This window comes from Saccoglossus kowalevskii, chromosome 3 (genome assembly GCF_978046115.1).
Source record: "Saccoglossus kowalevskii chromosome 3, keSacKowa6.1, whole genome shotgun sequence".
Classification (NCBI taxonomy): domain Eukaryota; kingdom Metazoa; phylum Hemichordata; class Enteropneusta; family Harrimaniidae; genus Saccoglossus; species Saccoglossus kowalevskii.
The window spans coordinates 31,414,838-31,439,861 of NC_140643.1; the positions used below are offsets into that span (position 1 = coordinate 31,414,838).

Below are 25,024 nucleotides of genomic sequence, written 5' to 3' on the forward strand. Positions count from 1 at the left end.
GTCTGTCGAAAATTAATGATTTACTGAGACAAATATGAACTGGCTTACTATATTCACTGTGTGACTACTGTATTATTTGAAAAGTAAAAAATAAACGCCCTATTTGAATAACTATAATGTTGCGAGCCCTGTTTTGTATGCAAATCAACTTCAGCCTTGAAGTATGTACCATGCATCTAAAAATAGTTAGTTAATTCCAGTGGGGAGAGAAATCGACAGTACTGTTTCCTCCTGAGAATCTACATCTTCAAACACTGCAATCTTTGTTTTTGAAGTGCGTTTTTAAATTTGTATTATAAAAGCATTATCATTCTGCTCCAATAGCTGAAACAAATTCCCAGCGAATTTATATATATTTCAACAAAGAAATGTTTTGTCGAGGGAACTGTTTGTCAAATACAGAATACATATTTTTGAGTACAATTTTTCTTTCAAAATGTGGATGCAACGTTTTGCCTCCTATTTTTGTATTATTTTTGTTTTGATAACTAAGCAGACATAATTTTCTATTGGCTTCAGGTCTTGATCAAATGTTTGGCACCCAAAGGATTATTCATAGAGTGCTTATATCGATTATCAATGACATTGATATTACAAGATAAATAATTTACTTCATTGAACACAAACAACAATACATATTCCCGACGACAGACATTTTTTTCTCTTAATATACCTTTCCCTTACATCTTTGATGATACGGGCAAGGTAAAAAAAAAGTTGCATATTGTGCAAATTCAATTAACAATATAGACAAATCCCATGTGAATAGATACTTTAATACGAAAGATGTATTTTATACAAAACATATGGCTCTCTAGCTGTACTTAGCTAAATTAATGTATGTTTTTGAACTGCGCTTTTTTTATTTAGCAATGCTGACATGAAAGAACTATTCAAATACACTCAGCTTGTATTATAGCTCTGACGATGTCACTATACTACCTGATAGTTAAATATCAGAACTAACAGGTCCAAAAGAAAGCCCACAACTTCCCACAGCACGTTAGTCCCGAATTGTCGAAGTTATGTTCAATTCGCACAGTTCCAAATAAAATTACAGGAAACAGCCTTGACAGGTATTGAATCTATTTTCGAGTTCCTCGCCAGTTTGGTATATGAATACTGTCAGCTTATAAAAGTAACATATCCTGGTCATTATACCACTGCTGTTCTGCTAGTTAACTGGGACTTGATAAGTTCAAAGAACTCGGTTGGTGTAATGTCTATGGTTAGACACGTGTGTATTGCAATGCATTGATTGTTTCACCCCAATGTTTGATGTGAAGGAATATATTAGAATTATTATAAATTATAATTTAGGTGAACACATTCATATATCCTTTGCTTCAAGAGTTCTGTATCCTGTTTTGCTTTCCTTGACTTGTATAATTCTGTAAAAGTAGGAAGTGCTTACGTTAAAACGTTTTGCTACGACATGCAAAATATATGTTTCTATAATGCATAAGGAAAATCTAGGCGTGGTGGAGGAATTGGAAATAAAATAAATGCACAGAAAAAAACATGGCAAAAATATTGGACAGAGATCAATAACATAGATTCAAGTTAATTGTATTGGCATGTGGTTGTGCTAGAAATCATTTTGCTCTAAAAGATTACGCCGGCATACACATGTAAGTCATGGCTGGTAATTAATAAGATAAAGATCTCACAATCTTGTGTTTGTACCATTTTTTTTTACCGAGGACGAGATTATGGCGGCAACTGAATAATGGCTACAGTGGCCAATGAACCTGAGCGAGAAACTTTTCAAAGCGCGGTAAAGTTCAACAATAAAGTTCCACGAATGGAAATAAACATACGTGTAATATGGAATAAATTAACGTTAGAATATATCTAACATTTTACATATCTGTTTTGTACGGGAATAAATGGATGTAAATTTAAAAATTGGATTGTGGAGTTTACCTTGTATACACTAATTAAAACGATTGAACCTCATCATATCTATGTTCAAATTGTTATTACATAGTGTGTTTTGGTTCTATTGAGTACTGTATGTTTTGCCCTACAATATGTTTCTATTACTTATATTACTGAAATGACGATGAGTTCATAGGGCCAAAGTAATTCAAACCAATAATCAAACATATAAGACCAATGACTCGCTATTACGCTACGCCACAGATTATAAATCAACAAATGGGAAACTGGGGCATGAAGAAATGTAAATGAATATATTAGGCTAATTGGTGTTTAATGCATTTTTGTCGCAATCATTTAATAGTAACACGTAGATAATAAGGTACGAACAAAGTGTTTTAAAATGTTTTATGTAAATAAATGTGTTTTTTCAACAGAATATATCAGATGGTCAAACGGACTAGATAAGCTGTTCGGTCATCAATCACAGAATATAGTACCTCAAATATTCGTTCCAAATTTTCCTGACCTGATCATTAGATAAATTCATAATTTAGAATCGGTCGATATCGACTTGTTTTCTGTAGAGCACATTTCGCGATGGTTCTCTTTCACTCAAATGTATGGCTAATCTATGTTGAAGTGTTAAAGTTGTTGTCCGCCATCTCAAGAGAATTGGCAATCAATATGTTGTATACCTGGTTTCACACACCCCGTGTAGTGTTTAAAACACAGCGCGGTTTCTATTTACGCGTCAACAAATAACGTATTTTATAGTAGTGTATATTTCGTACGGGTCCCCATTGAGCGCGGTGCGGCGCAACGATCATCACCGTTAGATCATTGTACCTAGGTCATATTCAGATATATGAACAAAAGCCATTTATCATACCGTTCAAATTATTTTTTTCCGGACATGCCGATTCACTTTTGTAAATATGTTGATTATAGCAATATAAAAGGTAATGCATAGTAATGACAATACACTACAATCAGACATACTTACATAGTTAATATAACGGGTACAATGAGAACGATTGCCATCACAATGTAGACTAAACCAGGAAATACCGCAATGGTTTCCGCATATATAGTATTGAATATAATGGGCGACACGCACATAGCTAAACTATCTGCACACCCCGTACAGCAGAACATCACACCTACAGATGTAATAAATGGTATGATATATAACGATGGGTTAGTTACTTCATGTTACGTTGGGGCTATAAAGGGTTTGCTCGGATAATCATGACTGTCGGAAAGTATGTCGATATTTATATAATGTGACATAAATTGTAAGTTAAAAGTACAGAGCTCTGGCTGTGTGAAATAAAAGCGCACATGTTTAGATACTTTGCAACAACCCATTGCACATGTTTATTTTTAAGACTGCTGATACAGTCATTGGATTGTTTTGTCAGAAGTTGAGATACATACATCATGTCTCTCCCTGTGGCATAATGGTATGTCTCAGACAGTGACATGGTGATTGTGAAATACCTTAGAATGTGCTGAGCCCAGTGTTGTTGGTAATGAAAATAGATATGACATCATTGACCCGAGTCTCCTACTTTAAATTGGTAGAGCTTGGATTAAGAGTGGTTTATTCCACTACCAAAATTGGCATCCTCTGTACACTGATTTGTCGGCTATTTCGAGATAACCAATCATTTCGTTATATACATTTTATTATTTGCATGGCCATAAATTAGCTAGGGTATTTAAGTCGAGACAGAAGGGAAAATCGTTAGTCAGGAAGGTGACCTGACTTGATCCTGTAACATCTTGTGATGCTGATTCCTGACTCCAGTGAGCTGTACCCTATACAGGGGTACATATGCAGACGTGCTGTGCAGTAATCCCTGCCGATCAACAGGAACCACTGAAGCTCACTGCCTGAACTACTCCCGTTGTACCAGTGCTACCAGTAGCAGCAGATAGCAGTGCAGTTGCCGATACTCCCTGGACACAGAGCACGAGTTTAAATTGTAGTGCAGCTGCTTCGACAGTGTGCCAGATACGAAGGAACGCAACATTGCACATTGCTGTCCAATGGAGAGTGGAGTGTTCCCTGCAGCATCGATCAAGTCTCTAATTTATTTTATTTTACAGTGTATCCCCCTCCTTGCTGGTTCCAGTGACCAGCATCCTTGTTATTTGTTTATTAAAGTACAGGAAACCGTATATATTGTGTTGTGTTAATTTGTTATAATCGTTACTGGTATATTTCTTTCTCTGCACAGTCTCAGTTGTGGTGATATACATTCACCAAACGATCCCCACCCTGTGACAGCGGACGAGCTGAGAGGGAGGAGACTTATAAGATAAGCACGCTACCAAGGACAAAGACTATTAGACCGGCATTAAAGACAAGCTCCCCGATCCTGAATACGGTGTAGCCCCATAAAGCCCCCCCCCCGCATTTAACGTCACAATATATTCGATGCTCAGTCAAACATTAACGAGTAGTTGACTCGCCTTCGCCTCGGTTGACAGTCATGAACTCTTCACGCGCTGAAACTGCATGTCCACCTCTGCTGGGTGAACATTTATATAGTGTATTACACTATCGTGTAACAAATGTTGTCAACAAAAGAAGACCTGTGTATTAAGAATAAGCTAACCTTGCTCAGATTCTTTCACCAGTTTTGAACATTTTGCATTCACAACAGGCAACGCCAACATACTGAGCATACCAGCAACTGGGGCTGCAATTAAATAATACCAGTCATTTCATTCCCTCATTGGTTTTAAATTATTTAGGTAATTTATTATTGATGGCGTGAAATTCAATATTGAAACCATAATTAAACATAAAACTGGTGTAAGTGGTAATTTATCACATCATACAAGAACGATTGGGAAAACATAAGCTTAACCTAGATCGTGAAGATATGGGGCTTCATTGGCGCTAGATTATAAGCTGAGCAATAATAAAACACCAACATACCAACAAACATGATGACTGGATAATGATAAGCAAACGCATTTATCAACATCATAGCAATGAACGATACAATCCCAACGTGCACCATTCCTGAATCAGACAGCCATCGAGGTAATAACTTTCCACCAACAATCATGCCTATGAATATATAATGAAAGTGACGTAACAATAAAACTAAATACAGTATATGTATCTTAAAAGAATTTTTGTTATTTCTCTGGCACATGTCTAGAGTATCTTCGCAATAATCATAGTAACGTGGCCATTGTGTTATGAAAATAGACATTCCATGTGATCGAACAATAAAAAAGTCCAACTCCGAGCTACAAAGTTGCGTGCACATTTCGTATTTTAGCACAAGATTCATGCAATTAGTAAATAATTAATGCTTCATGGTCGTCGAAACGCGTTGTGTTCTATGTGGGCTCTATATGATTTGTACAACGCGTGTAATATACATCGTTTACGGGTGAATGTGGCGTTTTAAACTGGCCAGTGCAATGTTAAATTTAAAGGGCGGTGGTCTTCGAGCCGCGTCCTGTTCGATATGGATCTCGTAGCGACGTATACAATGCGTGTAAAATACATTGTTTATTTATATGAAATTCGAACACGCACTGTGTGACGACCACCACCCTTTAAACGTTTCCAAGAAAACTAAACTTGTATGGTCGTCTCATAAGTTTAACAATAAACGTGCCTCTACGTACAAAACTTGACAAAATCATGTTCGTCGCGCTCTTTCTAAATCGTCCAGCACTTACCTAAACCGCTAAAACTTAGTTGTGCAGCAAAGTACAAACCAATAAAAACTGAGTTCCAACAAAAAGGGTAATCCTGTACATACAAAACAACCAAAGAAAGCGATGAACTCACGATAAGAGTCAGAAAAATGATGTCCCCGACAAGAAGGATGAACTTCCATCTTCTTCCATCTGTGTTGTATTTCAAGAAATCACCAACACCCTTCAGAATAATCACCAATGTAAAACTCTTGCTGCTGTCGTAAATTATAGTTTCTTTGATGAAAACAATGACATAACATATCGTTAATATATAAAGTAAAAACACCAGTATCAACGGAGGTCCAAAACCCTGTGATTCCAGCCAGAATCCAACGCCCACCTGACCCAGTGCGGATGAAGCCAGTATTACGACCGTCACTATGACAACACGATATGTCCGTTGCTGCAGAGTAGTTATATCGGCAATGTATGCGAGGAACCCGGACATTCCTGTGAAAATGTGGCCAGTCAAGCCTCGTATTATTTCAGCTAAGAACAAATATCCTAATGGCAGTTGTAAATACACAACCAGAACACATATACCGCTATAACACACGAGACCGAGGCAGGGTATAATGATGGCAACCTTACGTCCTACATGGTCACCCAGCGAACCAATGACGGGTCCAGAAAAGAACGATAGCAGATAGCCGGAAGCATCCAGATAGAGAACCCAGTACGACGACTCCTGCTGAATCAGTAATTGTCGCTGGTAGTCGGGGTCACTGCTGTCCAATTCTTCGCATGTAGCGTTTACGCCCCGGAATCCACCTGTGTTTATTGAAGTGTCTGATATATTGTATTGTGAAGATACGGAGTGATGGATAAACTGAACTAATGTTGTCTGCATCAGAGAGTACGATAGCATGTACAGACATACTGCCGGTTCCACGGTCACACACCGATCAATTCGACGAAGTTTTATACCACGTGAAATCAGTGGTTCTACTTCACTGCTGCTATCCATAATTTTCACCGTTTCACCCATCGTTCCAAGTCGTATCTCTAATTCTTCCGATGTTGCCGCATTACCTACATAGCATAGGGTAGACAAGTTAACATTAGCTAAAAATAGGATGTCACTCCAATAAAACACCTCTAAACAATCGAAGGTCCAAATTTGATTTTTCGGATTTATTTCAACACAAATCGACCAATTTAGATTCAGGAGCTACCTACATCGTCATGTTCCGTCAACACGACTTCGACAAGTATTTCATATGCTCTCAGGGGAGTGGCGACAGAGGGCGATATTTATTAAATCGCGTTTATTGTTTATTAATGGGCTGATAAGGTTTATTGTAAGGGGTTCAGTTTCGCCCATAAATATATACAAAGTTAAGCCGACGTAAGTTACGCCCGATAATCGCAATGTTGCAGTTGGCGGTACATTTCTGTATTTTTTGTATTTTTCATTTAATGACGCTATCACGCATCTTGGCAACTATAGTTAGTTATAGCATGGACGTACGTTCATGGTTATAGTTACGCCGGTGTTGATCCCTCTTCTTTGTGTCTTTTGTTTACCCCCATCCATGTATAAAATGACCTTCGCCGCCCTTTTGCAGAATGGAATAGTCTGTTTATCACTGATTGAGGTCAACTTTAATTCCGCGACTGTTTTTTTAGTATATATATATATATAGGATCGAAACCTCGAGGGAAAAAAACATTGAGGCGAAGTCAGACAGTGGCGGATCCAGAAGGGGGCAGGGGGGCCATGGCCCCTCCCAAACGCATGACGATTCATATCATCTGGATTACGCATAGCTTCTCTGCGATTTACGCTCCGTATATCTTAAGCACCACCACCCCCCACCCCCACCCACCCCACTCACCCACCCAATACATTTTGCTGGATCCGCCACTGAAGTCAGACATGTACATGTAATACTTTTTAGTTTTTGTTTGCTATTTATTTATTGCTATCTGATAGAAATGTTCTTTTTCTAAAGATGCAATAAGATGTTATTGTTATACATATAAACAGGTTGTTTGTAGTGAGTATGCCATGTAATCAATGTTTAATAAAAAATATATTTAAAGCTTAAAATTGTATAAATAGCACACGGGAATAATACACGTACTGGGGAAAAAAGAGTTGGTGTTTTAAAATATTTCACTTTTGTGACAAGGTCAAATATGCCAAGTGAAAGTTCTAGTGAAACCATATGGTATATGTTACTGTATTTAAGGAATCAATTCATTTAAATAACCGTATTGGATATGTGATCTATGCCAAACAGTTTGGCCGTGCTACCAGGGTTATTACAAAGGGGTGGTCCACGGGGGAAGCTAATCAACTTTCTATAATACTCGAAGGTTAAATCCATTAAATGTGCTCATGCTGTACGTACTGAACTTGAAATTGTTTCTGGTTTAATAGCCGTGTGGATATATGGACGTCATGTGTACCATAGCAATACTTTAAATTCAGTCTAACGTGCCATTAGAAAAAGTAGAACGTTTACATTACCTGTATCACACAGTCATTACCGGTAACTGCTACAAAGACTGGCGACCATATGAACACGGATTGGCTGACCACACAAATGGTATGATATACGTTGTTGCACTGACCTTGATTAAAGGTTAACGGGCCTAAACAAACAACACGTCATGCAAAGAGCGCCCCCTATAATCCATGTACTAGTATAAATCGGCATCCGGGCGAAAAGAACAAATGTGCGAATATAACCCGGAACACATTCCAGATAGGCTCAGTTTATGGACTAGATCTAGAGTACAAACCACCCTCACAAGACTAGATTAGTAGACAAACACATTATATTTAGTTGTGGACGCGTATTAGTAAATTCATAGTCGGAGTCAATATTTAGAGGACAACAAAATTATCAGCAATAATCAAGCAGGATTCAGAAAAAATCATCGCACAACAGACCAAATATTTGTACTTAAAACAATAATTGAATAATATCTTAAAAAGAATAAAAAATTCTATTGTTGCTTTGTAGATTTTCAAAAAGCTTTTGATAATGTATGGAGAAATGGGCTATTTTATAAACTTTTAAAGGCTGGTATTAATGGTAAACTATATTTAGTTATAAAAAACATGCATCTCCAGACATACACAACCATAAAATCAGGGCACAAAATCACCTGTATGTTCGAAATTAAAAAAGGAGTAAAACAGGGCTGTGTGATGAGTCCAACGCTTTTCAATCTTTTCATAAATGATTTAAGTACATCATTCAATTCCAGTCATGAACAACTCAATCCAGCCATACTGAATGATAAAACTGTATCATCATTATTATATGCAGATGATTTAGTTCTTATGTCTCAAACAGCACCCGGTTTGCAAAATTTAATAAATATTTTGGAGACATATTGTTCTGAATGGAACCTAGAAATAAATTTATCTAAAACAAAAATCTTAATTTTTAGGAATAAATCATTAAAAACATCTGAATACTTCTATTACAAAAATACAATTATTTGCTGTGTGACAAGTTATACTTATCTTGGGATAATAATCTCATCATCTGGAAATTTTATAGAAGCGAAGAAAACATTAGCAGAGAAAGCATGCAAAGCTATGTTTATACTGAACAAAACATTGGAAGGGAACACTGACATCAAACTTTTTCTGAAATTATTTCATTCAAACATTAAACCCATTTTACTCTATGGTGCAGATGTCTGGAGATCAGACATTTTGGATTTTGGAAAATGGGAGAAATGTCCAATTGAGAAAACCCACTTAAAATTGTGTAAGAGAACACTTTGTTTAAACAGATATACAAGCAACGCAGCATGTAGGAGCGAAATAGGCGAACTACCACTATTAATAGAAATTTAAAAAATGCTAATAAAATACTGGTTAAGACTAAAAGATATGCCAGAGGATAACCTTGCAAAACAAGCATACTATGAACAACGAAAATCACAGCAACATACATGGTTATCATCAGTAAATAAAATATTAAAAGATAATTATTACACATCATTAATAAATTTTACAACAGGTATTCCAAAAAGAAACATTCATAAGATTATAAATAACATTGAAGCAAATATAAAACAAAAATATGTAAACCAGTGGAAGTCACAAATCTCAAATGATAATAGTAAACTTAGAACATTTGCAAAAATCAAATTTAAATACTCTTTTGAGCCGTATTTGACACTACAAAACATTAACCATAGAAATGCATTAATAAAATTGAGAACAAGCACACACAAACTTGAAATTGAAAAGGGCAGGTACACACACCCTAAAACACCAGTAAATGAAAGAAAATGCAAACAGTGCAATATGAATGTGATTGAGGATGAATTTCACTTTCTCATGATCTGTCCAAAATATGGAAACTTGCGCCAACAACTTATGTCTGAATTTAATTTTCTATCACATGATGCACACAATACATTCATTCGATTGCTCAGTGCAGATGATTGTGAAATTATAAAAAAGGTTTCACAGTTTATTTACAAAGCCTTTCAAGAAAGAATAGATAGTTGATAGCTTTGAATTTTATTATTATTAGTCTTAGTTTTATTATTATTAAACTTATTAGTATTAGTAAAAAATTTAACACATTACATTTTACTTTTATACTTAACATTATAATATTTTCTCTTTCTTTATTATTTCATTATTATTATACTTTTATTGCTACTGTACTGATAGAAATACTGTATTTCTAAAGATGCAATAAATATTATTATTATTAGTATATACAAGTTATTGTGATGGATAAGTAGGTATAGAAATGATTACCAGCAACCGCAAAACATATTCCATGAATAGGTGTACATTGCAATGAAATACGCAAATACGATGAGTACTGATCTTCAGTATGCACATATCAAATAAAAATCGCTATATTTACACAATTTGAAAATTATTCTCTCAAAAATTGGAAATTCGGGCAAAATTCATATGCAAATATATTAGGCACCGATTTGGTACAAATGCAATGTGAACAGTAACTCCTTTTCGACAAAGGCAATCGGTTATAATCATCAGTCATTTCAGTAATTAATTTGTCACCATATGATAGCACAAGCAATTTATAAACTACCGATAAAATGTTCAGAGAATTCAATTTTCCACAATTTATTCCATAACTTGCAAATACACATAAGTTTTGTGAAAAGAACTTATCTATTGGAAGAAAGTAGCACTGTAGAAAACTTTTGTGATTAAAGCGCCATGGTCGTTGTGAGCGTTTATATTCCATATTTCACATGCATTGCGCAAGTGGCATGGAACTCATATAAAACAAGACATGACAAACGTATGCATTAATAATCACACATCTCAAATGTAACTAATTAATATTTCATATTCGTATTATATGTAGATTCACATATCTTAAAATATCAGTTGTCAGAGTTCATATCACCCAACTTTATGGACCCTTCTGATTGGCTAAAAGTGTGTGTCTTTTTAAAGTATCATTTTTGAAAGTTCAAACATTAGAGTCGATATTATCTAAAACATCAAATACATGTTTAACATGTTCTCAAAAGGCTGGCTTATTAGTATAGACAATGATCAAAATGGCAAAGCTAAAGCAACAATATACACATGTTTGTGTACGCTACATTTGCAACTAGTGACAATGGAAACATGATGTCAAGTAATGCTCATATATAGACAATAATAATTTTTAAATACACAACACTTATAAGTTTTTGCATTAATCACTATTGACAGTAAATAACAAAATGGAGAATATTTTATTATAGTCTTGTTCCAGATATTTTCTGGAAGCTATCCCTATTATACAGAGCTGACAATTCAAATTATCATTAACAATTATGATGGAAGTTGCACACAGAATGAATTAACAATAAACATGATTTTATGGTGGCTTCAATGATACATTGTACTGTATACTGTTACAAAAGTACCATTCACTTTAACATGACAATCTTTATCTTTTGAGATCTGTATAAATCATGTGAACAATGTAAACTATTCAGACCAAAACGAATACATTTTAAACAACATTTTCCCATGTTTACTTTGTGACATGTTTTTAAGGCTGGCTGATTAAAAATTGTACAATCGTAAATTCATGTAATGCAAAAGTATCTTTTATTGTGACGCAAAGAATATTAAATGTTCTATTAAGTTTTTATGTAAAGTAGAAATAAAATTATAAATAATCAATCTCCAAATACATAGTAGTGACAGAAGTTCAAGAACACAAAATGACTGACAAACAAACAAACAATTAAGAACAATACACAAACCAAAACACAAAAGTACACAAGAACACATAGTTAAATAATTGAAAGAAATGAACCTAAAGACCAAAGAGATGTCAGATGTTTTGAAAACTGAGTACACCCTGTTTTACATATGTACATATACTATATATATATATACTAAACATTACTGACATAATTCATTAATGCTACTTATCGATAATACCAAAGAGTCATCGTGTTTGTACATTATGTTAAAGTGGGGGAGTCGTCACCTGCACGTGCGTCAGATGGCCATAGCATGTCATTGTTTATAAACATGCATTTACCCATGAGCCTTTGCATTTTTAGCGTGTGTTGCTATAGTCGCTTGGGACTCAATTTCTGCACGTGTGCAGGTGACGACCCTCCCGCTTTAACTAATTAAACATAACACTGCAATTATTGCACGAGAAAACACAAAACGTACATTTTCAGTTCACTACATGACAATATACTGAAATTTACATTCCAAAACATTTAGACATTTGGAAGAAATTTGAAAATCTGCATTATCTTGTTGCATAGTTACAATGCATACAGTCACAGTCCCGGACTGTGATACAGAGTAATGATTCATAATAGCTTATTGCACCTAAAACATATACCCACAATGTTAGACATGTTGAATTTACATTCAACAAAAGACAAGTAATAAAATGCAATTTACTGGAATACCAGTATAATGAAACAGGAAGACAAGATGTTACATTCCATATGCTTAAATCAACATTAAAAGGCCTTCCTACCAGATGTGCATATCACACAGTGAAGAACTGTGAAACAAACGTTTCTAATTTACACACACATGTCAGCAGTACACATCAGTCTTTTAGTTTTATTTTCTTCTGATTGTTTCTTATTCTTCTGATCGTTTTTTTATTGCTTTGATAGATTGGTATTGTTTCAATTGTTTACTATTCTTATTATTTCCTATTCAATTGTTTTAATAGTTTTCTATTATTTCATTTTTTTTCTACTGTTCTAATTGTTATTGCGAATAATTAACTGGAAGTGACTCTAAAAAAAAAAAAAAAGTTTTCAATGGCTATATTTTGTTTGTTAATCTTTTCATTATTTTCTTTCAATCCATGTAATACTTAAATTTCACAGATATAATTTCAATATCACATGATATGAAAATACCAAAAAAAAAATAAGTAAACAAGGCAGGGTAATACTGGCGTGTTGCTTGTACATTTTTAGACAGCCACAATGTGAAAATGGTTACTCCTTTTAAAAGTATACTGCTTTTTTTTGACAAGAGCTATGAAGAATATGAGCAATTTCTCCAGCAGAACTCCAATGATTTGCATGGCTTGATCAACAACACTTTTAGTGATTTTGGAGATAGAATACTAATTTATAATTTCAATCATAAATATTGAGTTAGTAGACCCCTTTCCAAACACTTTCACTTGAATAAAGTATACAGCTTGCTAATAAAATCATTATGGTATCCAGACCATAAACAAGATTCAAGTACTGTTCACAGAATTGGTTTATTCATGCATATTTCAGTTTTTAATATAACTGGTGCACTTATGTTGCATAGAGAATCATTCTCATGAATGTAATATGAACTGAATGCTTAACAGTTTTACCCAGACTGAGTAATAAAAAAAAATATTGCTTAATGAAAACACAATATAGAAAGTCAGAATTAATAATTCAACTTCAGCAATATCAATATATCGATAACATGAAATCATCCTAAACAAGGAATCCCTAGCTTTAGGATTAGGTAGCTTATAAGGCTTCCATCCTAGTTATGATGACTAATACTAATCTGCATCAGAGATTAGTTGACAACAGGATCATCTTTATTTATATTTTTGTCAGGCATAGCAATATAACCAGATCTGGGTTCCTTCAGTTGCACCACTCTGAAAAAAAAAATAAAGGCATTGTAATTTACATAGTCACTGTAGTTTTTTAGCTATAAGAAATTATGGGTGTAAGCAAAGTGTGAATATAAATCAAATATTACAGTGCTGTTGCCATGGCAACAGTGTTTACATATCCATGAAAATCACAAATGGTTTCATTTAGGCTGCTGTGACAACAACAGAATATTTGAGGCCAAAAGAATGATAAGAATATTCAGTAAAATTCATCAAAATACAAAAAAAATTGCGAATATCAAATTTACATTTGCCTTAATCTTCTACCAAAATTAATCCATCTGAATAAAATAAAATGACTGCCTCCATGCCATTTTGAATGAAGTTGAAATAATGAAAATTTACATTTGTATTAGTTATGGTGACTAGAAGAACGTGTTGCTATGGGAACATGTCAGAACATACCGGTAATAACCTACAGTGAATGTATAAAATTTACTTACATGGTGAGACATAGAGAGATAACCAGACATGCTGCCATTACACAAAATACCGATCCGGAGAATGCTGATACCGTTGCTGAGTAGATATTGTTGAATATTATTGGTGAAAAGCACATGGCTAAACTCTCAATGCAACCAATACAAGCAAATAATGTACCTAGAATAAAATTATACAACTAAATTTTGATGATGTATTGTAAAACGGCTTAATTATTAACTTAGTATAGTTGTGAGTACTTTTTATCCAAAAGAGTATAAGAGCTTTATCTGATTATTTAATCCACTGTCCCAATATATTTGGCCAAATTATGATATTTGGAACAGTGTTGCAGACATTGATGTTCAACCAGTGCTTAATTTGTTTAGTATTTTCTGCTGTGATATTTTGACAAATAGTATCCACTAAGGGACAACATCAAAAGTTCAATGTAGAATAAAAAACTTAATACCTTTAGTTTTTTCAAAACCCCCAACCCTCCACCACCACCACCCACTGAAACTTAATTGACAAATATTGATCATGGCGCCAGATTACATTTACCATTATATACAAATTGATAATCGGACAGTAGTATTGCATAGCAGTTGGTTGTCGGGTGGGTATAAAAAGACTTTACAAATGCACCTTATTTGACGCACACATTTACACTCGGATCAAACCATTTTCTCGTCTTGGATGTGTGTTTTTTCATTTTCTGTTATATCTGTCCATGATTGGATAGAAAAAAAACGAACTACAGATACTCCAAGATTTTTATGCTTTCATTAAAAAATAAAATCGTTTTTGTAGGATAGAAACTTTATTAGGTCAACCCCCCCCACCGCAAACTAAAGCAAATAAGTTTTTTATCCGACATCGATCTTTTGACGTCATCCCTAAGGCTGTGTTTGAACTCAAGCTTTCTCAATAAATACCTATGGACTATATGCCTTCAAAATTATACAAGTTTTTTATGATCATTTTTATTGAGGTCACACAGTTATTGTTGATAAAATGTTGATAAGATTGTGTGCAAATTTCTTCAATAAAGCAATACTTGAATGTCTATATCCACAATAGTGCTCCAGATAAAATATCCATGCATTTGTAATGAGGTCACATGACCATATATGACCATTAAATTTGTTGATCAGATCATGAACCTGATGTCTTCAAAAATATACTGGTTAAATGTCATAATTTATACTTGGGTGAGTATATATGTTAAAAATACAATTATTCCTGTATTTATTATCTTTATTATCTACTTGCCCTGTATGGTTATATACTTCCCAGCCTGTGACCGGGGGAGATATAAATCCATTCTACAGGGATTCAGTCATCCGTAATGACACCACACTTATTCAGAATATGTGAGGATTAAATATAAATGTTCATGGATAAATTTTTTTTATAAAAACCACTCTGTATATTATTATTCTCTGTATATAAATCCTACTACTCCTATAGGATTAATTGAGGCCATTTATTCTGGGGAATACTTATTTTCGGTCAAATAAGAAAATTACATGCAAAACCCTTTATTTTTTAAATTTTTGAGTATTTTTTCTATAATTTTTTGTTCATTTTGGATCAAATAGACATCATTTCTCTTTTCCATGTCCTCAACGTTATTAGTAAAATAAAAAAATATTATTACAGGCATTCAAATGGTTACAGTAATACTGGTAGTTAGTACCAATTATATTATACCAGTATATTGATGGTGTTAATCCATTGATTTGATTGGTCCAAACAAAAAATTTGCATGTGCAATCCATGGTATATTGGCTGATAATGCACGGCTAAACCAAGTGGCCCTGGAACATGAATTGACTACAGGTTTAATACGAAAATGCATAAAACCGGTATTATTTGATTTTTAGGTAAATATAGTGGTTGAATTTTAGAAGAATATTGAAAAAAAAACTGAATTAAAAACATCTGAAAAGTTATATAACTATAATATTGCTTTTTGTTAATGGTGGGATCCAAGTTGTGAGCGTCGGTCGTTGGGTGATTGTCGTTCGCCACACAAACCTAAACCACCGTTCCTTAACACCGTGAGGTGCCGACACGAACGCCAGAACGCTATGTTCTCAGTGCTGTTACTTTGAGATGGATTGCGAACTTCCAACAAAGAAAACTTGATCTTTAAGTACAAGATATAATTGAGGGATTTAATGACATAAAAATGCAAAAAAACTATGAGTCACAGGCGAAAATGTATGCCAGTTTGCCACTAATAACAACCGGTGTCCGGTAGCGGCAGCTGACAAAATTGCAGTGCACCCGGGTAATTGTCATCTGTTTCAAAAAACACGGGACAACGCAGGATTCGACGACGATATATGGTATTGCAATTCTTCACTATGGGTGAATAAATTACAGGAGATGATGAAGGTAATTTCGAAAGCTACAGATTTGTGCCGAGTGTACACCAACCACTGTATTGGAGCGACGGCGTGCAAAGTCTTTCGGCCTTAGTTGAGACAAGGCATATCATGTACGTGTCACAAAAACGATGTGAAAATCCGATCTTACACCATCAAACTTACCCCAGAACAACGACAAAACTTGTCGGTCATACTGTCACAAAACTTTGGTTATACCAAAGGTATCCAGGTCAGATGTTTGAACTGAGGTCGCTGTGCCGGTCGCCGTACATGATACACCGCGTCCCGCCGCGTACCGCTGAACGTCAAATATACACAGTTACAAGTAGTATGATGAGTCACAAAACCGGTTTATTTCACAACTGTACTTTCAATGGGCAAATTACAGTCCAAAATGTACAAAAACCGGAATGAAAACGTGGAAAATCCGTTGTTTAAATGATCCAAACTGTACACGACCCTGTATTTCAAATCGCGTTGTGCGTCAGTAAAAGGTCAGAAAGGTCATCCTTTGTTATGCTAATTTGTGTGTTTACGCTGCTCTATTCAACGTGGATGTGGTTTTTTTTCATGTGGAATAAAAATTAGTTTGTATTCAATTTGAACTGTGTTGCGCATGTAATTTTTGTATGCATTCAGCGTACAACTACATACTATTCTTATAAATATTCATGTTCAAGGGCCATAATCATGATCTTTTAGTAGATGAAAGTAAACTCTTTTTTTACAAGTTTTATCGAATTGTCAATATACTGGTATAATATAATAGCAATAACCCCCGCCGAAGTTGGGTATACCACTTGATATTGCACAATTCACTCCATATATGCACTCGCCTGCAGCTCGTGCATATATGTCGTGAATTGTGCAATATCTCGTGGTATACCCGCCTTCGGCGGGGGTTATTGCTTAAATATAAATAAATGCATAGACAGAAATAGAATAACCTATCTAAAAATAATAAAAAGATAAATGTAAGTAAAACTGATGTTTTTTATGTACCTTGCTCAGATTCCGTGACCAATTTTGAACATCTTGCTCTTAGTACTGGGATTGGAAGAAAGCTAAGTGCACCAGCAATTGCAGCTGTAGGAAAAAACAGAAATCAAGATGCACAAGATGTGATGTAAGAAGTTTCAAAACCAGCTAGAATAGAGGCACAGAAGCCCGAGTCTTGATTTTATAGTGTTCAGAGCCTCCATAAATATTATTTTATGCAGTGTTCATGAACTTAGAGAAAACACTTTTACATTTATTAGATCTCCAAAATTTTGTTAGTCAAAATTGCTGCCTGATATTTTTGCCACTATGAAATCTATTTCACTCAATACCAGTAATATGTCAATACAAATATCGGCCATTTATTTATTTTTTTGGTCAGGACTATTAATAATGATGGTGAAAGAGTTCACCGATAAAATTGTCCATATCAAAGGTCAAACAATGCGACGCAGTGGTAAAAGGCTTAAACTACCACAGTTTGAGCTGGTATTCATATTCTATGTATAATACTATATTTTACATGTACATCTCACGGGACCTAGGTATATCAAATACGTTGCAGTGCGACCCATTTTTTTTTGTGTGTGTCAGGCGACAGTTCTGGACATTGAGTGTCACTGTTGTCTCTCCTGAATTTTTTATTTGTTTGTAAGTGCAAGTGCTAGTGCTGACACATAGTTCATTTTGCCACAGAAGTCATATTCATGTTTGGGACTACATGACAGGGCTATGTGGCCATCTCTCTATCAAATGGCAATTTTAATGTACTATTCTGGTGTCAACCTGGCTCGGTCAAACACAAGCACTTGCAGACCTTAACCAAGGTTCCGCCAAAGTCGCATTCGTTAGTGAATGAATCTCGGCCGGTAGAATTGGCCTTCCCATTGAGTCTGTGGTACACTCACCCAGGGTAGGGGTTGACCCTAAGCCTAAGGTAGGATTTGACCTTGGGTATACCGATCATGAGTCTGATGCAACAACCACTATGCTACCAGTGACCGGTACGACTCATTATTTGATTAGATAATTGCGATGCGATATGAAAAATGACAAAACTTTACTCACCAATAAACATCAAAATATGGTTATTGCAAAATGCTATGATTAGCAATGCCGCTATGTAGGAGATTGTACCAGATTGCACCATGCCCAAATCAGAAAAACACACTGACAAAAGCTTTCCACCAATCACCATGCCTAAAAGAAAATACAATAATACATATTTTCATACATCTACATGTATACAAAGAATTTGGCTTGCTTTCACAAATAAATAATATACCGGTAACTAGAAAGACATAAAAATCCAAAAAAAAAAGCAGTCTATGTGTGACACTTGACATAACAGATAGAGCAAATTCCTTTTAACATAATGTACAATGTACAAACAATATAGAAAAGAAATGTACACAAGAATAAATACATGTAGTGGATTGGAATTTTAAAAATCTAAATAATGAATCAATATTTACTACACTTATGAAGAGACAAGTATTCCTGTGTCAGACAAATTACAATGAGTTTAGACTTGTCAAAGGAAAGGAAGTACGATATAATTAAATTAAACACAATCATTTCAAGTATTTTGTCTTATTTATTTTATTAAAAGCACAACATTTATTGTACGTAAACTTAAAATGCAATCCTTCATTTTTTCAATATAGAGCATGTCCATGTATAAAATGACAAGAGGCAGATTTTCTAATCAGAGGAATTATTAATGACCATTTAAAAGCACAGTTTTAATATCACTTTAAAGTGACAATAGCTGTAACTGATTAGCTGATTTTTATTTTTAATAAAACATTCCTGTGTTATCAATGTCAATTTATAACGGCCATTGCTGAAATGTGGACACTGAAATCATAATATATACGCTATATACCAATGTTGTGCACTAAATCACTTGTAAGTGGAAACAAATTTAATTTTGTCAAGCGAAACTATGGAATTATAGTACAAGTTGACAACTCAATGGGGAGTTGGACAAAACATCAAATATATTGCCATCTAAAGAAGCTAAGATTTGGTTATCTTTATGTGGTAATATCAAACAAAAACATTTTCAAATCAAAGCTATTGCCACTTTAGAGAAAATAAAGCAATATAGTTAAATAAACACATGACCTAGTCATGAAGGGATATTATTTAGACCAAAAGTTTTCATAGAAATATTCAATTCTAATCAAAATCATTTATATTTGCCACAAATAATCATTATTCATATTGAAAATTTGATATTTTATACACATATGTTCAATTCCCAAAAATTCAGACCATTAAATATTCCACGTAATATCCCCAGACCCCAATACAACTATAGAAATATTCTAAGAGTGCAACTTTTAAGACAAAATGTCTCACCTGATGACACTCAATACTTGAAACCCATAAAAAGATATACTCAGAACTCCATGCTGATGTTTTATTTCTTTTCCCAAAAGCTTGGGCATTATGTTGTTGCCATTTTTAAAACATATCACTTATATGTTCTGAAATTTCTTAAGAATAGGTACTTTGATATTCTAAATTCAAAAGTATATTTCCCCAAGTTTTTAATCACAAACTAGTCCAAGACCAACACAAGATTTGTTACTGTATTTGTATTTGTTTTTTATTTTGGTTATAATCCTTCTGATAATCTTGGTATTACGTGTCAAATGCAATTATTTTATTCATATGCTAATGCACTTTGTAAGTTTTCAAAATGCATTGCCATGGTTCTCAGGTGCAACTTGATGTATAAATTTCATGTGTGATTGTATAATAGCAATATACAATCGTTAAATATCGTAGCACATTTTGTATAGTAATATTATATATTGAAAATAATTATCGTAAAATCTGTATTAGAAGCAACATCCCTAATAGAAGTCACACTAATTTTTTTGAACAATTGAGAACCAAAAATTCATCATTTCTCATACGTGTAAATGCTCTAATAGAAGCCGCATCCCATCTGTTGCATCGTGGTATTTTAATAGAAGAAGTGGTTTCTAATACAGATTTTACAGTTTTTTTTTTGGAATGTGTCTTGATATGGGATGTTGTATTTTTTATATTTACTTTTATAATAAAGTTTAATAATAATAAGTTCAGCGTAATGTAAGCCACTGTTGATCAATATAAATCAATATAAAATATCATAATTACCCAGGGCGTTGAGCACCAGCTGAGCTGCAACAAAGTAGCCAATCAGAATAGTCGACCAGCAGAATGGATAGTCTTTAACATGTAGTACGGTCAGATTGAATGCAGAATTGACTATTAGATTAAGGATAAATATATCCACAGAAAGAATTGCAAGTCTCCACTGTCTCCCATTGGTTTTCAATCTCACAAGCAGGGTAATATCTTTCACTAGTTGCTTTACTGTGAATTTTGTTGAATGGTCGGGCAGTATTGTTTCGGTTGTCAAAAACACCACATATAGTAGTGTGCATAATAGCAGAGTGATAGTTAGCATGTAGGGAGGTCCAAACCCCTGCAAAGATAACCAAAATCCAATACCAATCTGTCCCAATCCAGCCGAGATTATAGACATGAACTGTACAATAACGATGCGATATGTACGTTGCTTTTCTGTGGTGATGTCCGCAATGTAAGCAAAGAAACCTGACAATGTTGTGAAGAAATTACCAGTTCCTCCACGTATGATTTCCCCAATAAACAAATACTCAAGCGGTAGATGTAAATAATAAACGATTAGGTAAACAGCGTTGCAAACTGCAAGTCCAGCTGTTGGGATGCAGCAGGCTAATTTACGTCCAGACTTGTCGCTCCAGGAACCAATTATCGGACCAGAGAGAAACGAAAGCACAGCACTGACAACATCCAGGTAAAGTATCCAATGAGAGGATTCTCTCTGAATTGCGAGATTAGTCTCGTATTTTGGATTGCTTTCATTTAACTTCACGCATGATCCATTTACGTCTGAAAACCCGCCTTCCGTTGGAGATAGTGATGCAGTTACATTATGATTATCGGAAACAACAAACTGAATATACTGTACTCTGAGTGCAAGTCCAGTGGAGTAAGCTAGCATAAAAAAGAACACAGCAGGTTCTACAGTCACTGTGCGATGAATGTTACGTCTTCTTACAGCGACGAATGGCTCAGTCTCAGAATTGTTGTGGCTAGCATCCATAATGTAATTTTACTGTGAAGAACTCCTGGGCTATGAAAACAAAACATAAAATGAATAAAACTTAATTCATATACAAATGTAGTTTTTATATACATATACATAAAGAGCTAAAAAACATTTACTAATCACAAAAACATGCGAGACAAACCCCAATTTCTATAATGTAATCATGTGCGAGTTTGTGAACTAAACAAATTGGAAACAATATATTTTACTGTTATAATTGAAAATATATTTATGTTTGAAATTCAATGAATAACAATATTAAACTCAGAGACAAGAGACAAATATAAATAAACAAATTCATTTTTTTTGTGACCCACAAAAATAAAAACACAGCTTATTACAAGAGGACACAACAAACATTGCATTGGCGATCGCCCACAGTGACACTCAGTCTACCCACCCAGTCTACCCACCCAGTCTACCCACCCAGTCTACCCACCCAGTCTACCCACCCATTCTACCCACCCATTCTACCCACCCATTCTACTCACCCATTCTACTCACCCATTCTACTCACCCATTCTACCCATCCATTCTACCCACCCATTCTGCCCACCCATTCTACCCACCCATTCTGGCTTGTTTTCATTGTGGAAAAAAAGCTATACAAAAAAGCAAACAAATTTGGGAACTCGCTGAAAGTCAGGTACTAGTACTCAATCTTGAAAAAAAATGTACTACTAATAAACTACCCTCCGGATGTTGTTTCCAGTTATGCCATTCATCATGCTACATGCTCTGCTCATTTTTGTGTCCATCAAAACATAATAATTTCTGCATAGTAGTACTTGTAGTAAGTTTATACAAACACCAAACCATGATTAAAAGGTGAAATTTAAGCAAAATATTTACGATATGGTAGCCATGTTTTAGCCAATTGTATCCCCAGAATAAATATAAATTACCGGTACAGGTTTCTTTGTATTTACACTGAGAACAACAACTCAATATAAGTAAATCACAGGCTCTCTATATTGCTTTGATTTTGTTTGCAATGTTTGGTATGGGTATCTCAACACATGTGACGATTGCTTTATTGACTTACTTGATGAACAAAATTTACTTATTTGAACAAAATTTGATTAAAATGTTTGAACCCATATTTTTTAGATTGACTGTAGTAGGTTTAATATAATGGGTATATCAAGTTGAATTCTGATTTTTCGTTTTTGTAATATCCAACTGATAATTATAAAACATTTTTTTCCCCAAATATGGACAATAGTGGCTCGGTTAGCGGTTAACCTCACAGCAACAAGACTCCAGGAACGATTCCCGGAGCAGACTGTTCACTCAAGTCATTGTTTATATACATGTATTATGCAGTTTTGTTTCCTTGTATATAAAACTACTCGTCTGTGTTTTCATAATGAAAAAAAAACTGTCACCATTTCATTCAATAGAATTGACTTGACTACTTATTCATATTTACAGTATAATTATTCAGATTATTATATAACCACAAAGATAATTTTTTGAAGCTACACACTGACATCCATATTTAGCTAACAGGACGGCATGAAACATTAGTGTTGACATAGCTTTGTTGTCGGTCCCACTAAGGTGTGATAGTGAATTATAACTAAGATTACATGAATGCATAGACGACCAGGATATACATGTATGATTAAAGCATGGAGTTAAAAAAAGAACTCCATGATTAAAGTAATAGTCAGTGCTACCTCCATGGTTAGACGAACTTTATATTTATTGATTTATTGTTTTCGATATTATTTCAACACTTAGTTTCCGGGTGTAGCCCTGCACCCATGACCATGTCAGTGTTGGACGACAGAGAAAAGTCTAGCGACTAGTCTAGTTTATAAACAAACAACTAAATAACATTTATAGCCCACTCCAACTCCTATATGGATTTATAGAGCTACCGAGTTTGTAAAATTTGAGTGAAAATCAGCTGTTTTTATGAACTCGTGTCATTCAGTAATATAACTTACCCTGAACAGGAAGTTTCGAACGTCACTTATCACAGCTCCGTGATGTTTTCAGAAACACGTATCCTTTCATGCGCTGCTCCCGTGACATTGACTGGACCGTGATATTCAGAAAATAGTCTCAGCATTGGTCTATGTCAGCTGTCTACACAGCGACCTCTAGAGGCCTACTGATTAGTGGTCATAATTGTTGACCTCAAATGACCCTCACACTGTAGTCGCATTGTATGAACAATTGGGTCTTTGTTTATCTTCATGGTTAACAAACATACTCATTTACTTCAATTAAATAACAGTGGTTTATTATAATTGTTTGAGGATATTATGTTAAACTATCGGCGAGGGCGCAACTCACAAAGCATTATAAAATGTAAAGAATAACAGAAAACAAATTTATTTGTCTATCCTCGGGGGCGGAGCTACGTCACGGACGTTCTACGTTGCTAAGACGCGCACCACTGTACCACGTATTTCTATGGGCTTTGTGCGCGCTGCTGTGGAACGCCGGTGGAGCCGGTGAAAACTCGAGAAAACAACACAAACTCAACTTTGAAGTAATCCCGAACAACCAAATTCATATATGTTACACACGTAGGGCTAATCTTGTTACACTGTTCAGGGGACTCTCAACAATCATCGCAAAGTACGAGTTTTTGGTCTTTGTTTTCACCGCGAGGGTTGCCAGGCGGTAGAAAATGACCGGATGTCCGCCCCCGAGAATAAGTTGTTAAATGGAATGACATCGCATTCACACAAAAATTGAAACTGGTTATTATTACTATTATTATTAGAACAGAACTTAATATTTTGTCTTTGCTTTTTTTTACAGCTTACTAATTTGTCAAATATTCAATGGCGAAAAAAAATGTTTCATTTGATACTTATTTTGTTTTTTCACAGTCGGAAATGACGTCAAGCGTACAAATCTGGATTTGTTTACCATTTACATGGGTAGCTGGGTAGGGAGGTGCCCCTGAGTGCTCAAAAGTGTGACCATTTTCATACCTGGATAGTGGCAAAATCTATACCCATATGTATAGCTAAGTACCATTTCTGTCATCACTGTTTATTACAAATAAAACAGTTACCGTATTTGCTCTATTAGAAGAGCATCTCCAATAGAAGCACATATAAGCCAACAGTTGCATTGTATATTGATTTATTAAAATATGTATTTTGACCACAGAAACACCTCTGTCACTTACATGAGAGCATATTATTAAAACAAATCGGAAAAATATTACCGATATTTATACTTATCTTGACCAGAAATAAGACAGATGCTTATATTTAAAATCCAAAACGAGACCCATTTCAGGGGAACGTCCCCATTAAGCAAGTTCTATGTAATGTCCC

At 34.7% G+C, this 25,024-nt stretch overlaps 2 protein-coding genes across 3 annotated transcripts; both read right to left on the reverse strand.

Annotated features, from left to right (window-relative positions):
- Positions 1 to 757: 757 nt before the first annotated feature.
- Positions 758 to 8,197, reverse strand: LOC144351323 (proton-coupled folate transporter-like). Of its 2 annotated transcripts, XM_085496573.1 has the most exons (6): positions 8,093 to 8,197; positions 5,596 to 6,648; positions 4,835 to 4,969; positions 4,509 to 4,592; positions 2,888 to 3,044; positions 758 to 1,391 (listed from the first exon to the last, which is right to left on the reverse strand). In XM_085496573.1, the coding sequence occupies exons 2-6, from the start codon at positions 6,602 to 6,604 to the stop codon at positions 1,331 to 1,333; spliced, it is 1,446 nt and encodes a 481-aa protein (XP_085352699.1). In that variant the 5' UTR covers positions 6,605 to 6,648; positions 8,093 to 8,197; the 3' UTR covers positions 758 to 1,330. The 2 variants fall into 2 exon arrangements, with proteins under 2 accessions (XP_085352699.1, XP_085352700.1); XM_085496574.1 differs by lacking the exon at positions 4,509 to 4,592.
- A 1,326-nt stretch (positions 8,198 to 9,523) lies between these two features.
- Positions 9,524 to 23,798, reverse strand: LOC102808092 (proton-coupled folate transporter-like). Its single transcript, XM_085497047.1, has 6 exons — positions 23,672 to 23,798; positions 20,717 to 21,740; positions 18,629 to 18,760; positions 17,564 to 17,647; positions 14,186 to 14,342; positions 9,524 to 13,724 (listed from the first exon to the last, which is right to left on the reverse strand). Exons 2-6 carry the CDS (start codon positions 21,708 to 21,710, stop codon positions 13,640 to 13,642), a joined length of 1,452 nt encoding a protein of 483 aa, XP_085353173.1. The 5' UTR covers positions 21,711 to 21,740; positions 23,672 to 23,798; the 3' UTR covers positions 9,524 to 13,639.
- Positions 23,799 to 25,024: the final 1,226 nt, after the last annotated feature.

Coding starts and splice junctions, on each gene's coding strand:
- LOC102808092 (XM_085497047.1), bottom strand. CDS start 21,710: ATGGATGCTAGCCACAACAATTCTGAGACTGAGCCATTCGTCGCTGTA. Junction 17,648..18,628: donor CCATATTTTGATGTTTATTG/GTGAGTAAAGTT, acceptor TTTTTCCTACAG/CTGCAATTGCTGGTGCACTT. Junction 13,725..14,185: donor ATCTCTCTATGTCTCACCAT/GTAAGTAAATTT, acceptor TTTTTTTTTCAG/AGTGGTGCAACTGAAGGAAC.
- LOC144351323 (XM_085496573.1), bottom strand. CDS start 6,604: ATGGGTGAAACGGTGAAAATTATGGATAGCAGCAGTGAAGTAGAACCA. Junction 4,593..4,834: donor TCCAGTCATCATGTTTGTTG/GTATGTTGGTGT, acceptor ATTTAATTGCAG/CCCCAGTTGCTGGTATGCTC. Junction 3,045..4,508: donor GGTGAAAGAATCTGAGCAAG/GTTAGCTTATTC, acceptor TTACATCTGTAG/GTGTGATGTTCTGCTGTACG.